This window comes from Agelaius tricolor, unplaced genomic scaffold (assembly GCF_023055355.1).
Source record: "Agelaius tricolor isolate 1412-34295 unplaced genomic scaffold, bAgeTri1.0.p SCAF_71, whole genome shotgun sequence".
Lineage (NCBI taxonomy): Eukaryota > Metazoa > Chordata > Aves > Passeriformes > Icteridae > Agelaius > Agelaius tricolor.
Window position 1 is genome coordinate 1,466,836 of NW_027269331.1, and position 16,334 is coordinate 1,483,169.

Sequence of the window (16,334 nt, forward strand, 5' to 3'; positions counted from 1 at the left end):
CTAGAAACATCGATGGAGACAGACATTCCTCAGCTTGCCAGTGGGTCACCACCACCAAAAAAAACTGCTCCTGGCTCCTCCAGGTCTTCTCAATTTTATATTTATTGTATTTATTTCATATTTATTTACCTGTTATGACTGAGCCATCCCTATTTCCTCCCCCACACTGCAAGAGTTCAGTGCAATCATCAGGGGATGCTGAGGGTGACAGGGTCCTGATTTACCTGCTCCAATAATCCCTGCTCCTCCTGTTTATGTGCATCCCTCTTGTCTCCTGGAAGGGGTTGCTGGTAACTCCCCCAGAGCAGGCACACACAGCTATTGTGCAAACAATGTTTCCCGACTTGGTGGACAGAAGATACCTTCATTTCCAGTTGCTGGGTAACATCAAATATTCCTATTTTCACCCTCAGCTATCTCTTCAGGGCTCACAGTTCACCATGGCTTCTGCTGCAGGGATGGAGACCTTGCAAGGGCTTGTTGGGGCAGCTTGAGGAGGCAAAAAAAAAGTGAGAGGTTGAAATACAGAAGATGTAACAGGAAAATGGCTCTGCAAGCCCTCCCTGTAAATGCTATTATGGTAAAATAATTATGCCTGAGGGGACGCTTACAATCAACACCTTCCTTGTGCTTACTAGAGGCACAAAGGCCTTGCAGAAAGAGGTAGGAAAAAGGACCTTAATGAAAATAACTGGCAGCACAAACACAGGAAAGCACCGAGCTCCCTCCTGTTTGCCCTGCATTCCCCAGGAGCTGCAGGGGCAGAACAATGGTGTGTCCCTCTGCACGCTTCCTTCCCCTGCCCGGGCTGCTCCGGGGCAGCCCCAGCCGGGATTTGCGTCCCAGGCTCCTCTGCACGGGCACAGACACGGGCACAGCTCTGATCCTGCCAGGCATCCCCCAGGAAATCCAGCCTGCCTTCCTGCAGCCTTGAGTTTCTCTCTGTGAAATTGAATGTTGGAATCTCCCAGCCAGGTGTGGCAGCAACTGAGCAAGGGTTTCTTGCTCTGCCCCCAAAAAAGCCATGGGGAGTCTGCTGTGCTGTCACCAGACCCTGCCTTGTTTTGCCCAGGAGTGCAGCAGCAAATGCAGAGAAGGGAACATCCAACATGCTCTGACATCTCTGAGAAGGCTCCAGGGAGAGCTCAGAGCCCTTGCAGGGCCTGAAGGGGCTCCAGGAGAGCTGCAGAGGGACTGGGGACAAGGCCTGGAGGGACAGGACACAGGGAATGGCTCCCACTGCCAGAGGGCGGGCATGGATGGGATAATGGATAGGGAGTTTTCCCTGTGAGGGTGGGCAGGCCCTGGCACAGGGTGCCCAGAGCAGCTGTGGCTGCCCCTGCATCTCTGGAAGTGTCCATAGCCATGTCTGGGTCTTCTGGACTGCTCAGGAGGGTGTTTCTCCAGCAAAGACTTCCCCCCTGTGAGCCTGGGAGGAGGAAAAGGGGTTTTTCTGCCCACAGAGGGGATAGAACAGCACTTTTTTCTTGGAGGAGGCTGGTGCTGAGTTTAAGGATTAATCAGCCCATTCCTCCTGATCCCACTCTTGTAAGAAACTGCAGCATCTCCCTCCCCATCCATCCCAACCAAAGACCAGAGCAGTGACTCCTCTGAGCATTTGCCTTGATGCCCTTCTGAGCTGCCAGCCTCATATTTCCCTGCCAGGAAACAGAAATGTCCCTTCTGGAGGAATTTTCCCTTCCATAAGCACATAACAAAACACATTCAGGATGTGGTGTGAAATGCCCAAAGTCAGCCCTGGTTTAGAGCTGAGCCAGGTCCTAAAGGAGGAGTTTAAACAGGGAATCACACACAGGGAGTGTCACCAGGGGTTTCCAGGAGGCCTTTACAGCTGCATCCTTTGGAAGTGAAGCTGGCTGGAAACGTGAGGAATGAGCACAGCAGAATTCCCTCCCATGCCAAAGGGAGATATTTAAAGTAACTTTGAGCATTCAAGGCTCTCAGCACGGGACAAGGAGCTTATAAATCTGAAACCAACCTTCCCTGTCCAAAATTGCATCTGTTTTCCTAGAGGCTGCATGGAAATTCATGGTCAATTTCCTTCAGTGGCTTTGCTTTGAAACTGCATGGCCCTTAGCAGCCAAAGTGCTGCTTTCAGGGGGCAAAGGTGGTCCCTCTGCTCATCTTTGCTTTGTCCTTGTCCTCACAGCTGCTTGGAGTGGCTGGAGAACAAATCCTTCCCCAGCCCTGCGTCCTGGCAGGATCCTGTGTCAGATTCAACCGGCCAAGTCACAGAAATATTCTGAAAATGTGCAAACTCTGTCTCTTTTCAGAGGCATTTTCCTCAGCAAATGGATGCTGTAAGGAACTGACTGGCTGGTGCTGGGAGCATCTGCAGGATTTCTGGAACCTCACGAGTTTGAAGAGTATTTCCTCTTGGTGCCAGAAAAAAAGATTTTCCCCTTGATCTTACAAAGGGCTGAACTCTTTCTGCTGAAGTTAAAAGGCAATCCTTAGGCACAAAACCAAGGATGTTTAGAGTTTGGCAAAGGCACCAGACTTTGTTATGTGCCTTGGAATATCTGCATCTGTCCCGTCCCCTCCTGCACATCTACCCCAAGCCTGTAGGAAAACACATCCTGAAGCTCTGCTGTGGACCCACAACCACAGTAAATAAAATGCTCCCACAGGAGAGATTTCCATCAGGATTTAAGGGAATCACAGCTCTCAGGCTTGTGATTCTGAAGTATCTCATGTCATCATTGCTGGAAGGAGAAGCACTTGGGAAAGGGCTGCCAGGACAGCTGCCTGTACCTCAACCCCACAGCTCCTCTGCCCTGCTGGTCATTGCTTGGATCAGAATCTAAATTCTGGTTTTTCACCTCCAGTCTTTCCTTACTGCTGGGTGCAGCAGGATTATTTCTGTTTCTCTGAGGAAAAGAGCCAGTTGCCAGCGACCTCTCAGCTTAGTCTGCCTCAGTAAAGAGGAGTCTGGCATTTGGCTTGTGCTTGCTGGTTATTTTGACAGCACATCCCTTCCTTTTGCTCTGCTTGGATCAGTCTCTACTTCAGGGCTGGGCCAAAAAAGTGGGAAATGGCAATTTACAGGGAAAAAAATGAATCTATTGCTGTCAGCCAAGTGTTTTGTCACCTTGCATCAAGAAGGGCAAAGGATTCACAGCCAGGACACAGCTGAGTTTTGGCCACTGTGCTGGGCAGGCCTGGGCATCCTTCTCATCCCAAATAACCTGAGCTGCTGCAGTGTGAGGAAAACAAGTCCTGAGCATGGTGTAGATCCAACAAAACACTCGTCCTTCCCCCAGAATGCTACAGCAGGGTGGCCTCAGTGTGGAGATCAGGTCCACCTGCACACTTGGGAGTTCAGGATCTAACGTAGGACCAGGTGCAGGTGATAAAGGGGGTAGAAAAAAATGGTGAGTTGGAAAGGTGGGGAGAAATCAGGAGGCTGCAAAGCCCAAACCTGCACTTGGCTGTTTTTATCCACCCCGGTAGGAACACAGAACATCCCACCTGCCCCATCCCTGCAAGTGTCCAACGCCAGGCTGGACAGGTTTGGAACAACCCGGGACGGTGGAAAGGGGGGTTGGAACGCTATGATCCTTAAGTTCCCTTCCACCCCAACTCATTCTGTGATTCCCGGGTGCTCGCCGCCCTTTAGGGGCTCAGCATTCCCAAACCCCCGGCACAGCGCCAAGGGGTGCTCCAACCCTTCCCTTGCCCCCCCAAATCGGAACCCTTGCGGGGTTCGCTCGCAACCCAAAAGAGAACTCCCCACAGTTGGGTGCAGCTTCCTTTTCTTCTCCTCCTCCTGCTGCTGCTGCTGCCGTCCCTGCGCTCCTCCCGCGCCGCCCGGGGCGGAGCCGCCCGGCCCAGCGCCCGCCCCGCTCCCGAGCCGAGCCGAGCCGGGCTGGGCTGCGGGGCCGGGGCCACGGCCGTGCCAGCGCCGTCCCTGCGCCCTTCGCTGCCGGCCCTGGCACTGCCCTGCCGCCGGGGCCGGGCTGCCCTTCCGCGGGGCTCGGCAACCTGGCGCATTTCCCGGCGGCTGCAGGTAAAGGGGAGGGGAAGGGAGGGCGGCTGGGCTGGGGGCTGCCCGCATCCCCCTGCGGGCTGCGGGGTGATGCTGAGTGGCTGCGGGTGGGACAGCGCTGCCGGGTTGGTTTCACCTCCAGAAGGTGCTGCGCTGTCCGGAGCCGCGTTGCTTTGTCCCTAAAGGTGTTTCTTTTGCGTGCCCCAAAGGTGTTTGTGTTTCCTTGCCCTGTGTGCCCCCTCCCCACCTCGGGCCGCCAGCATCCCGAGCCAAGTCGGGGATGCGAGCGGGTGCTCCCGGTGCTGGGGGATGTGGGTGGGCACCCACCCGGGGAGAGGTCCCGGGGAGCCCCCTCCGGTCCCCGAGACCCCCAAAGTGTCCGGGTGTGGATCCGGACAGCGCTGTTCCCCTCGGGCCCTGCGTGTTTAACAGGGAGCGCTCCGTTTTGGTGTGAAATGATGGCATCTGCAGCGTCCCGTCGTTCCAGGGCTTCACCCCGCTGTCGTCCGGAGCTGTAAAATCCTGAGGCAGCACAATCCCGAGAGGGATTTATTTATTTATTGTTGCTGGTCCAGCTGGAGGAGCGCTCAGCGCCCATCCAGCTCCCTGAGGATGCTCAGGGATGTCCTGGGTGGCTCCTGGCAACATTCCCCGGCAGCTTAAAGACACCAAATATCCAGCAAGCACTGAGCAGGGAGGGTGAAAAAAGGTGAATATAAGAGGGTGTCACTTTCTCTTGATGCTTGGCAAAGAAACTAATTCAAAAAAAAAGAGTAATTGAGGGAAAATAGAAGGGGGAAATCGTCCCGTTGCTGTTTTATTGAAACCCTCACCCACGTCCTGTCTGTTCCCCGCCCGGAAAACTGGGCATGGAGGAGTTGCAGTCGGCATGTGAGCCTTGCTCTGGAAAAGGGCTGCTGGAGCAATTCCTGGTGTGGAAGCTGTGAAATTTCACCCCTGGCAAGATGGAAATGGGGATTCTGCAGCCAGGAAAAACCTGGCTGTGTGGAACTCGCCGTGCTCTGGGATTTTAGGGCTGGGTCCTTACAGCCGCTCTTGTTGTGTGTAATCGTGTTGGCTTAAGGGTTATTTTGGGGCTGGAGAGGGATTAGGGATAGATGTCAGGAACAGGCAGAGCCATGCTGCATGTGGAACTTACAAAATAATGAATTATGGTTCTCTTTGCTGGCTCTTTGTCCTGGTGGGAAGGAGCCCGTGCAGATTTTTCTCCATAAGAAAGTTACATTGTACACGGAGAACGTTAAATCCAGGGTGCTGGAGTCTCCTCAGGATGCTCCAGCTGCCAGGAAATTTAGATTGCTGCTGATTAGCAAGTACAAGTCAGAGTGGTGCTGCTTCTTACAGAGCTTTTTTGGGGTTTGGATCACCCATACAGGATAACAGCCTTCTCTCTTCTTCAAATTGCCAGCTTACACTTGGCAGGTGTGGCCAGGGAAAAGCTGAGGTAAATGGATTTCCTGCCTCGCATTTTGTCTGGCATGTCCATTTTCCTCATCAGATTGCTATGGAAAATGGTCCATTAATTCATTAGCCAGCCTTTATCCACCTGAGCAGTGATGCATCCTGACTCCTTAAAGCCTGTTATTTTAACATATCCTCCTCTGCCAAGCTTTGAAACATCTTCGCGCTGATACCCCAGCAATGTGGAGCTGCAGAATATTTCTCTGTGATTTAGGAGGTGCTTCTTCAGAGGCAAATAGAAGCTCTGCTTTGATGGCAGAGTTAATTTTAGAGTGGGTGTCTCTGTCAAGCTGTACTTTTTTTACTAAATGAGCATGTTCTGCTTGTTACACTTTTCCCTGCAATGAATTTGGCAAAGCACGCCTGGTGTTTGTCTTGGAAGGAAAATGAGTCTTGGTCAGATCAATTGATTTGGTGTCATGTTGTAGATTCAGAAACTGCTAGCTCAGAATTAATGACAAAGAGTTTGGTTTTTAGCAAAGCAATAAATTGCTTGATAAACCAGGAAGGTTATAACGAGACACAGAACCAGCTGTGAAGGGACAACCCTTTGTTGTACTTTTACCCATTAAGCGTGTACCCAGGTGTATTTGATCTCAAGTAACTGCCTTGAAATCACCATGCCAAAATCAGTATATTTAGGGGTGTTTTTTGTGAGTTTTTAACATGTGGGTTGGAGTAACTCACAGGTGCAAGTGCTGTTGTAGTTGGAGGTTAAAGATGCAGGGAGCAGGTGGCTCCTTCACCCTGATTTCTGTTAGAGGCACTTTGATGCTCACAGGTGCTGGAAGTTAGGTCTGGGTGCCCTTTAACCAGACACACCTGGGGGGAATATTGTCCTTTGACTTGCTCTGTGAGTCTTCCCGAGGGTGAAGATAAAAGGCAATGATTGTACCTTTGAAATACTCCTGGTGCAGCTCAGGGCTTGTGTGGGAAGGTGGGGCTGGACCTGGAGGGGCACTTAGGGCTCCTCCTGAGAGCAGCTTTCCTACAAACACAGTGGGGTAGCAACATGCTTTCCTTGGAGTCTGCAGTGCTGGTTTGAATCTCCTTTTTCTTGAGATGAAGCACCCACAGAGGTTGTGCTCCTATCCCTGAGATGCTTTGCACCTTCACTCTGATATTTGTGGGATGGTTTGGGTTGAAAGGGACCTTAAAGTTCCTCCAGTTCCACCCTCTGAGATGAAGAGATGGGATCCACCTGGCAGCCACTTTGCTTCATTAGACTGCAGCTGCTGCTAATTAGGCTCCAACGAGCTCAAATTGGGGTATTTGAGTCTTGTCCTGCACCCCAGCCAGTGCTGCTGCTGTGGGTTATGCTTGGCGCTGCTGTGGGTGAGTGGTGTCTCACTTTATTTGTTGCAGGGTGTTTCAGGGCTCCCCAAAATCCTCGTTCTGGGCTGGGTGTGAGCTGAGCAGTCCCCTATGCTCAGGAGAGGGCAGTGTCACACCAAGGAGCCCATTCCTTGTCCGTGCTGAGGAGCACACGGAGCTGCCACCTCCTGCCGAGGAGCTCTGCCCCAGGGTGGGTTTAGGAGCCAGGCACCTCATCCCCCTCCCTTCTTCCCACACCAAATATTCCCCCTCCAGCCCTGCTCCTGGTGCCTAACAGCCCTTTGCAGGAACATTCTGAGCATGATGCTGGGAAAAGGGATTTGAAAGACTTTATGGCAGTTGCCTTTGCCTGCCAGCCCCTCTATAAACAGTGATTAGATACAGCTACTTTAATGCATGTCTTGACTTTAAAAAAAAAATATATATATTAAATTGCTACACATTGGTGTTTGGCTTTGCTGCTTTTTCCTCTTTAGCAAACCACTGTGTTCTCTCCACTTCCTCCAGAAGTACCCACAGATACTGGCAGGACAACTGCCTGAATATTTGGTGCAATAGTCTGTCATTGCTCAATAGCCTGACAAACAACAAAAAAAGGTTTCATTTTTTATATGCAATTAAATATTTGTAGAAGATTTCTGCTAGGGAGTGGTTTCAAGGTACAGAGTGTTCCTCTGAAGGGTGTTCAAACAAGGAGCTTCTGGGGTGGCAGCTGGGAAGGTTTTTGTGCCTGTGCCTCCATGCATTCCATGTTTCCACATTTGGAATCCATTTCAGGTTGGGACTGAGCTCTGTCTTTTTTATTGTTCTCCTGGTCTTTGGGCAGGATTGGTCCTGATGATGAAAAACGAAAATGAAAATGTTTCTTTTTTGGACTATTTTTTGTGGGTGTGACTCTTGATCTGGTTTTATTTCTTTTTTTCTCCCTGCTGGATGAAGGATGAACTAGGATAGGAGAGGGGGAAATTGCACCTTTCCTGGGGTGCTGCACAAAGCTGGGCACCAGCTCTGTCCCCATCTGTGCAGAGCCCTGCTGATGGTTAATCTCTTCCTTGGAAAGAGCCTGGACTGGTTTTAGTGTAATTCCTTAGTCATGACAGACCTGAACCCTCCTTTCCTCTCTGCATCTCTCTCTGTGTTGGAGCCACACTTTCCATGAGGAGCTTGGGGTCCAGGCTGCTGGATCCTGGAGGTGATGAACTGTAAGTTTATTCTCTTCTTGGCTGGGAATGCTCAGAAGAATCTGTTTCACTTTCAGAGTTTTACCACGTGGTGCTGTGCCAAAGCAGCTTTTTGTCTCCCACTTTCCCCCTTAGATGTCAGCTTGCCTTTAAATTATTTATTTATTTTAAATCCTGCTGCTTCTCTTAAAATGCTGCTGCAACTTGTAAATCCTCTTCATAAATATCTGGCCCCTGTATTTTGCTTCCCCTTCCTCCTCGCTGAGGTGAAATGAAACTTGTCCCTCCCCCAGCCCGAGGTGAAATGCACAGAGCAGAAATATTCTGGTCCTTGGCTGTTTTTAGCTGTGCTGAGTTTCAGGCTCACGTTTGCCCAGGGAAAGCAGCTTGTATGTGACTGAAATAGTCCAAGGTGAAATCCAGAGTTTCCTCTAATAGGTATTTTTGGGTGTAGCCTTTAAAAAGATGTAATGGACTGGTTGTACCCTCCAACATCCACGTGTTCTCCTGAGCCACTCTAGGAGATTATATTTGGGCCACTTAGCTGGTATTGATGAATCTCTTGAGCTGACAGCCACCTAATCATAAATCAAGTCTGAAATCAAGTCAGTGTTCTGCAGAACTGCAGCAAAACAAAATGCATTCAATTTCCTGACTTGGGAATTGGCACCTGACAGGGCCAGAGGATGCTCAGGGTGTTCCACAGGATTCTTGGGAAGCAGGACTAATCCTGAGCAGGGCACTTAAGAGCTTGGAGAGGATTTGAGGCTCAGGGCTGGCTTGCTGTGCTGTGAAATTGCCCTGGACCTTGCCAGGAGGGAGGGATGTGGCTCTTGGGGGTGTCCCTGTGTGTGACCCCATCTCAGCCCCGTGTGCTGACTGCAGGGCTCTTGTCTGAGAAAAACCTTGGGGAATGGGGATAAAACTGGGATCTATATCCCCAGTGCTTCCCCAAGGAGCAGGATAGGGCTGGGGGCTTCCCAGGTTACAGCTTAAACCCAGTCCCTGGGAGGGCTTAGGTTTGTTTACAGGGATTTACCCCTGTGCTGGGGGCACTCTCTGGTATTTGGGTGGATTTCTCCATCCATGACTGATCTTAGAGATCTGCACAGCAATAGTGCCTGAACAGTCCTTGAGATCTGTGCATTTGGGGGATTTGGGAGCCCTGGAATTCATCAAGCCAAGAGGTGAGATGAGACTTTCTCAAACACCTATTTTTAGATGTGTTCCTGTTCACATGCAAATTACACTCATCATCAAGGATTGCTCTGCACTTGGGACACTGGATTTGTAATCCCTGATTTCCAGCTCTTAGATACCAAAATGCCTGCCAAAAATACAGATATTGCTGTCTCCTTTTTCCCTGTGCCCAGGAGCTGGGGACTGGGAGCTCCCACCCCACTTGCTCTGCTGTATTTGATGCTCTGTGAATACAGAGTGGTGGCAGGCTCTCGTTTTTGGGGTGATTTCCCCTCCCTGCATGGGCTTTGGCATCAGTTGGTGGTGGCTGACAGCTTGCAGGATCATCTCCTGCTTTCCTGCTCCTTCCTGGATGCTGGAGGCAGGATCTGCTTTCAGAATGAAGCAGCTCAGCTCCTCTTTAGCTGGGAGTTAATCACCCAGAGGCAGAGAGCTTGCAGCCCTCATTAAAAGGCTGATTTAAAGTGCAAGGTTGACAGCTCGGCTGGAGATGCTTTCCCTTATCACAACTGTTCCCTAATCTGTCTCCTCTGCGTAGGGATGTGTTTGTTTTTGGGTTTTTTTTGATTTGGATCTCCAGGCTCCTGCTCTGGGAGAGCTGTGTGCTAAAGGAATGTGCTGTGAGACAGCTGAAGATGTTGAGATGTTGATGTGGTGGGAATAAAGCTGCTCTGGTGTGCCTGAAGCTGGCAGGGAGAGCCCTTAGTGCCTCACAAGGTCACTGGGCTGTGAGTTCCCCAAACACAAACCCTGCCAGGGCTCCTGGGACGGTTCTGCTCTGCCAAGAGATAGAAAGCTGCTTGTGGGATTAGAGGGATGGAGCAGTGTGGGAGGGGATTGTCCTTCCCTGGATGTGTACCTGGGCAGGTTTCAGCTCCAAGCCTTGTCCTGGCCTTTGCTGAGCCTCAGCAGCTGCAGAGAATCGTTCTGGGAAGGGAATCTCTGCCTTAGTGTCCCTTGGGGCAGGGGGATGGCTCCTTTGGATGCTCCCTGCTGCTGAGAGGTGCCAGGAGGAAGGCTGGCTTGTTCATGGCAAGATTGGATGGGACCTGGGAGCTCCTGCTGGGCTGGAAATCCCTCCTGGAGCTGATGTGATGGCTACCCCAGGGTTAGAGTGGGAATGTGGCTCAGGAGGGAAGCCTGGGGGCTTGTTGGGAAGCTCTAACCTGGTGTCCAGGCTTTCAGAGCTGCCCTGTGATGAGCAGGTACAGATCCACTTCTAGCAGCACAATAAGCTTGAATTTTTGTGTCCTCTATGTTTCTGAAAGGCTCAGCTCACTCTCATGACAGAAGGGGTTCAACAGTGTCCTTAAATCCAAATTTCTGGGGTCATTGGTTATACTGAGCTGTATTGGACCCGTGAGGAAATCACTTTGCTCTTTTGACTTCTCTCCCAGCTCAGGGGAAATAATGGCTTTTTCCTTATTTCCCTGAACTTTGCAGCTCATCTGCAGGGTTCCCTGGAGGGACAGATCCTAAGGACTGGCTTGAATCCTGCTCTGCTCCTCTCCTGGAGCAGTTTTGGGGCTGGATGTGGAGCTGTGGGGGGAACACAAGGTGAGGAACAAGAGCAGCTGAGGCCAAAGGAGTCAAAAACCCCAATGTGCCTGCTCCAGTTTGTGCACCTTCCCAGGCATTTTGTGCCTCCCCTTATCTGGGCTGATATTTGCAGTGCTGATAAGAGAGGGTCTGTAACAAGTGTGCTGTGCCACAGATAAAACCTGCAGTGCGTAAGAGCTGTTCCAGCTTGCCCTTATCAGCACTATTAAACCTGAATATCAGCAGGGCTTCAGGGATGAGGCTGCCCTGGCTCCCTCAGCACACCACATCCAAGCAGCAATTGTGTTGGGACTGCTGCTGCTGCTCTGTAAGTCCCCCTCCGATGTGATTTTCTTCTTTTTTTTTGTTTTTTTTTTATTTTTTAATTTTGTGGGTTTTTTTTTTAATTTTTATTTTCTGTGGTTTTTTCTGGGGTTTTTTTTTCTCCTGTTTTTTTTTGTTTTTTTTTTTTTTTTTCTTGTTTTTTTCCTGGTTTTTTTTTTTTTGTGAGTTTTTGGGATGTTTGGTTTGGTTTTCAAAGTTTTCAAATCTAATTTTGGGATCGAGGTTTGTGAACTGCAAGGTTTCAGATCCAATTTTGGGTGAACTGGAAGGCAGCTGCCTGGTGGTTGTGTGCTCTCTGTGTGGGTAATGAGGTGGTGGCTGCTCTCAGCATGGATTGAACAGGCTGGATTGGAGGTGTCACATCGCCAAAATGAGGTGCAGATGTGGCACTTGGGGACATGGTTTAGTGCTGGACACAGCAGAGTCAGGTTACTGGTTGGACTTGAAGATCTTAGAGGTGTTTTCCAAACTTAAGGATGCTGTGAGTTAAGTTTAGGGATTCTTGCATCTCTCCAGGCTGCTCTTTGCTCAGAGAAGGAAATCCCGGTGGTTTTGAACACCAGTGCAGGGAGCACAGATTTCCTGCATCACCTCAGGGCTCTGACCTCTGCAAGGGTGGGAAAACATTGGATTGAAGGTGCCAAAGGGTGAAGAGAATTGCTTGGCCTTGGACACTGCCAGGGATCCAGGTGCAGCCACAGCTTCTCTGGGCACCTGTGCCAGGACCTGCCCACCCTCACAGGCAAGAATTCCTTCCCAAAATCCCATCTGGCCATGGGAGGCCATTCCCTGTGTCCTGTCCCTCTCAAAGCCAAGCTTTAGGCTGCCTGAGCTGGGCTTAATCTGAGGAAAATCAGCCCTGCCTGGAGCTGCTGAGGAGATGGGCTTGGACAAAAGCGGGAGCAAATTCTGGTTGCTGTGCCCAAGGTCAGCCTGACCCTGAAGCTCCCAAATTGTTCCAAATTTTCCCAGCTAGCACTTGCTGCTCTCAGCTGTGTGAGCAGCTCATGGGCTTTATCAGCCCCTGGTGCCTCTGCCTGGGCTTTGTCAGAGCAGCCTGATCCCAAAGGGCCAGAATTAAAATAAGTGGGAACAGGAGTTCCTGGGGCTGTGCAATTCCAGTGCCTGACGTAGCAAAGCCATCTGGTTTCTCCCAGACTTGATCTGTTGATGGTTGTATCTGGATTGACTGTAAAGATGGGGAGAAGGAGCATCCTTGGTGCTTCTGAGAGCTCCAACCCCTCAGGATTGAGGCATTGCCACATTTCTCTGGTTTAAAAACCACAGCCAGGAAACACAGAGGGAAGGGGTTGCAGTGACCTCAAATCTCCTTTTAACAAGGAGAGCTGCAAACTGGACCCCTGACCCAATTCCTCCTTTTTAGAAGGGGTTTTCTGGAAACTTCAAGCTGGAAGCGAAATACAACTGTGGGGCAGCCTGCTTGCTTTTGTCTGGCCACCCTAAAACTTACTGCTGTATTTCAGCATTGCCTGAAGCTTATGAGGTATTCTGCTCCCAAATTGGCCACATTTGGTGACTGATCCCATATGTTTGATTCCAAAAGGCTGCTACTTTTTTTTTTTTCTGTTTTTATGTTGTTTTTTGGGGTTTTTTTTCCTGTGAAGGAAAGGTATGAAATAAATACTGCCTAAAAGACTTGTGGCTGTCAGCTCTTGGACAGGGCTGTGAGGAAAACCCTGTTCTGTCTCATGCCCCATCAGGTTTAATGCTTGCTAAATGGCAGAGCTGTTGAGAACAAGTGCTGGGCTGAGGCACTGGAGCTGGGATTACAAAAATAAATATTGCTGCAAGTGGCTGAGCTTGGAAGTAAATGATGCTGTGAGTGGATGTACAGGGACTGCTGAGGTGTCTGGATTCCCCCCAGGGCTCTCTGCCAGGTGGGAGGATTGGGAATTTGGGAAGGCAGCCTGTGAGGAAAGTCCTGTGTCCCAGCAGTAATAAATCCTCTCCCTGCCATGCAACATGAGGGCATTTTTATTTAAAAATATTTTATTTAAATAGTTTTCTTATTTTTCGTATTTAAATATTTTTCTTGCGTTAGAGCTGAAGCCTTTTGTAGAGTCTGATCTTTCCATTTTGCCCATCATTTACAGATGTGGCAAAAAGAGAAAAAAGGGTTTGCCACTTGTCTGGCTTTTAGAGAACTCTAAAGTGATGAAAAATCAAATTAAGAACTGTCTGCCATGATCATCCTGGAGCTCTGGAGGTTTTGCTCTTGCTTGTGCCATCTCCCTCCTGTTTCTCCATGGGAACAGGGAAGGACTGAGCTTTTTATCCTACCTTTTAAATGGAGAAACACTGGAGCACCACAAAGAAATAATTTGTTACTTGTCCTCAGATAATGTAAAATAACTTAGAGTGATGCTCTGATGATAACTCTGGAAGGAAAGGTGTCAGATATTGAAAAGATTTGGGATCATCCCTCTTTTCCTTGCAGCCATCAGTGCTTTTGGCCAAGAAAATAGGTATATTTTCTAGCTATTTAAAAAAAATAAAGGACATGGCACTGCTTTGATGGGGCAAGGTGAGGGTGTGAACTCTTGGCTACTGTAGAAAGGCAGATATAGAGATTGATTTTTTCCTTGAGGTTTGTTCCCATTAATCCACCTCTGTGAGTGCTGCTCTTTGCCTTCTGATAGAACCCCTTTGATTGTTAGGTTTTTAGGGGGTGGTGCAGGCTGAGGTGGGAGAGGGGGTCTGGAAAATGCTGGCTGGGAGCCTCTGCCTGGTTCCAGCATTTAACTACAGAATTTTTGCTCTGCTTTAATTGTCGCTCTTTGCTGTGATCACTGACACAGGCCTACTGACAAAATGGAATAATGCAATCTGTAGTAGTTTTTCTCCTTCTATTTTCCTTTCTAGCAGGTTTTTCCCCAGTGCAAAAGCCTGAAGATGAACCCTTGTTTTGTGATTATTTATTTCCCTGCCATGATGGACATTCAGCAGATACCAGAAATACCTTCAGTTTTGGCCACAACCTGCCCAAAACAGCTCTGGGAGCTCTGCAGGGGGAGGTGTTTGGCACAGGGCTCTGGTTTAGCCTGAGCCAACAATCCCAGCTCCCAAAGCATCTTTGGGACCACCAGGGTGTGGAGGTAGCAATTGGAAAATCCTGCTGCTACTGCAGCAGTGACACAGGGAGTGCTTCACTAGCTCATGGGATGCTGCTCACCAGGGGTGCTGTGCAACTAAAACCCATTCCCTGAGTGTTGTTTGTATTCATCCTGAGTGCACTTTGGTGACCTGGGAGTGTAACAGAGCTCTCCAAACCCACTCAGCTCCCTGCTTGCTGTGACTGAGGGGTGTGGAGGAGGCATTTATCCCATGGATAAATGGGATAGGAGTAAAATCCCAGTTTTATGGGGTTGGGTGGAGGTGTCTGAGCTGGTTTTGGCCACTTTTCCCTGAGAGCACGTGGAGGTGTCTGGCAGCTGAACCTGCCCCTGCTGCTCCCCCCAGCCCTGGTTCCCAGGCTCTGGGGGTAGCTCTGTGAACGATTTGGGAGCAGGGAATGTGTTGGATTTCCATCTGGAAGTGGCCCTTTCCTGTGAGAGGGGGATGCTGAGCACAGGAGATCCCAGGAATAAGCTCCTGCTGGTTCCCAGGAATAACCTCCCTCTGGGGGTGGAACACCAACAGCACCACTCAGATCTCTGAAAGATTGTTGGCAAAAATGTGCTGCTTCACACTGAACATGGGTCTCCTTAGGACAACCTATGAGCTGTTCTTGGGGTGAAAAAACCAGAAGAAAGTGAAAATTGATTTGTCAGGAGAGAGTTTGAGGCTTCTCTGGGTCCAGACCCCAAGGGAATATCCAGTGTCCCCAAAGTAATCAGTCCACCCAGACTAAAAGGTGAGAATAAAGGAAATTTTCTCTTGATGTCATCTCCCAGAGGTCTTCCCGGTGGTGTGAGTTTATTTGCTGCCAGGCTGGGGACAGCAGTGACAGAACTCTGTGTGTCACTCAGGTTTATGTTTTCCTGGCAGTCCAGGACCTTGCATTGCTGGTCCAGCAAGATCCTGACCTCATCCCTGCCCTCTGGCATGGAAGCCATTCCCTGTGTCCTGTCCCTTCATCCCCTGTCCCCAGTCCCTCTCCAGCTCTCCTGGAGCCCCTTTAGGCACAGGAAGGGGCTCTGAGCTCTCTTTGGCTCTTTCTCTTCTCCAGGTGAGCACCCCCAGAGCAGAGCTGAGGGTTGTGCCCAGCCCACAGGCAGTGCATGGATGGGTGGCTGCCCAAACGGTGCTGCTGACAGCATCTCTAGAAATGTCAGTGCTGATTTGGGCTCTGGAGGAGCTGGGGGTGCAGCAGAGCTTCCCACAGGGTGCTATGACAGGGACATGTCACCTCTGAGCTGTCACCCAGGGCAGTGACTCTGCAGGCAGCCCTTGACCTGCTGCTGGTTTTGGCCACGAGCAAGCTTGGCTTGGCTTGGCTGTCCTTATTTATCCAGCACAAATGGATTTGTCACCCAAGCTCTTGGTGGCTGGTGATTTGTCTCTGTCTGGAGCAAATCCTGCTCCTGAGTCCCTGCCTGCCCACCTGCTGTGCTGCTGCTCGGCTTTCTCTGCTCCTCCAGCTCTCCATAAAACCTCTCTGCTTTCAGAAATACACTCCTTGAGTCTTTTTCATCCTGTTTCTTGTTGGGTACAAAGATAATGCTGCTGTGGCATTTGCTTTCTTATCCTGCTGTTGCACCTCTTGATAGTTTTTTAACAGCTTAATTTAAAACAAGCTCTGAATTAAATTGTGTGGGTGGGATGCTTCTCTGGCTCTGCTGAAATTGTGGAACTTCTATGTGGCAAAAAATGGCTTTGGAAGGAGCCATGTCCTGAGTTTTTCCTGTCATGGTTGTGCTTTTCTCCTTGCTCCAGACTCCCCACTTGCTGATGCTGTGCATAGCACTGGGCTGAGCAGTTAAAAAGCACAAAAACTCTGCCTTGCACCCAGCCCAAAATAAACCCTGAACTTGGGAGCTGTGGCAGCTCAGCAGAGCAACCTCAGAGGAATCTTCATCGTGGTGGAAGCAGATGGAGCTTGACTTGGTGTCAGTTCTGAGCTCAGAATAACTCAGTTTTACAGCAGGGAAGTGGAAAGGTGCAGGGCTGCCACAGCCTGGATGCTCACAGGAGGAACTGAGCTCTGTGCAGAGCCAGTCCCAGGCAGGGATTATTCCCAGATTATTCCCACTCTTGGGAAGCCTGGCCATGAGGAAAACTCT

The 16,334-nt window shown here is 50.1% G+C and overlaps 1 protein-coding gene across 1 annotated transcript in view; it reads left to right on the forward strand.

Annotated features, from left to right (window-relative positions):
* Nucleotides 1-3,575: 3,575 nt before the first annotated feature.
* Nucleotides 3,576-16,334, forward strand: part of GDPD5 (glycerophosphodiester phosphodiesterase domain containing 5) — a 73,274-nt gene continuing 60,515 nt past the window's right edge. The window contains exon 1 of the mRNA XM_071417900.1: nucleotides 3,576-4,030. Within this exon, the coding sequence (XP_071274001.1) occupies nucleotides 3,576-4,030 (455 nt within the window). The remainder of the gene's footprint in view (nucleotides 4,031-16,334) is intronic.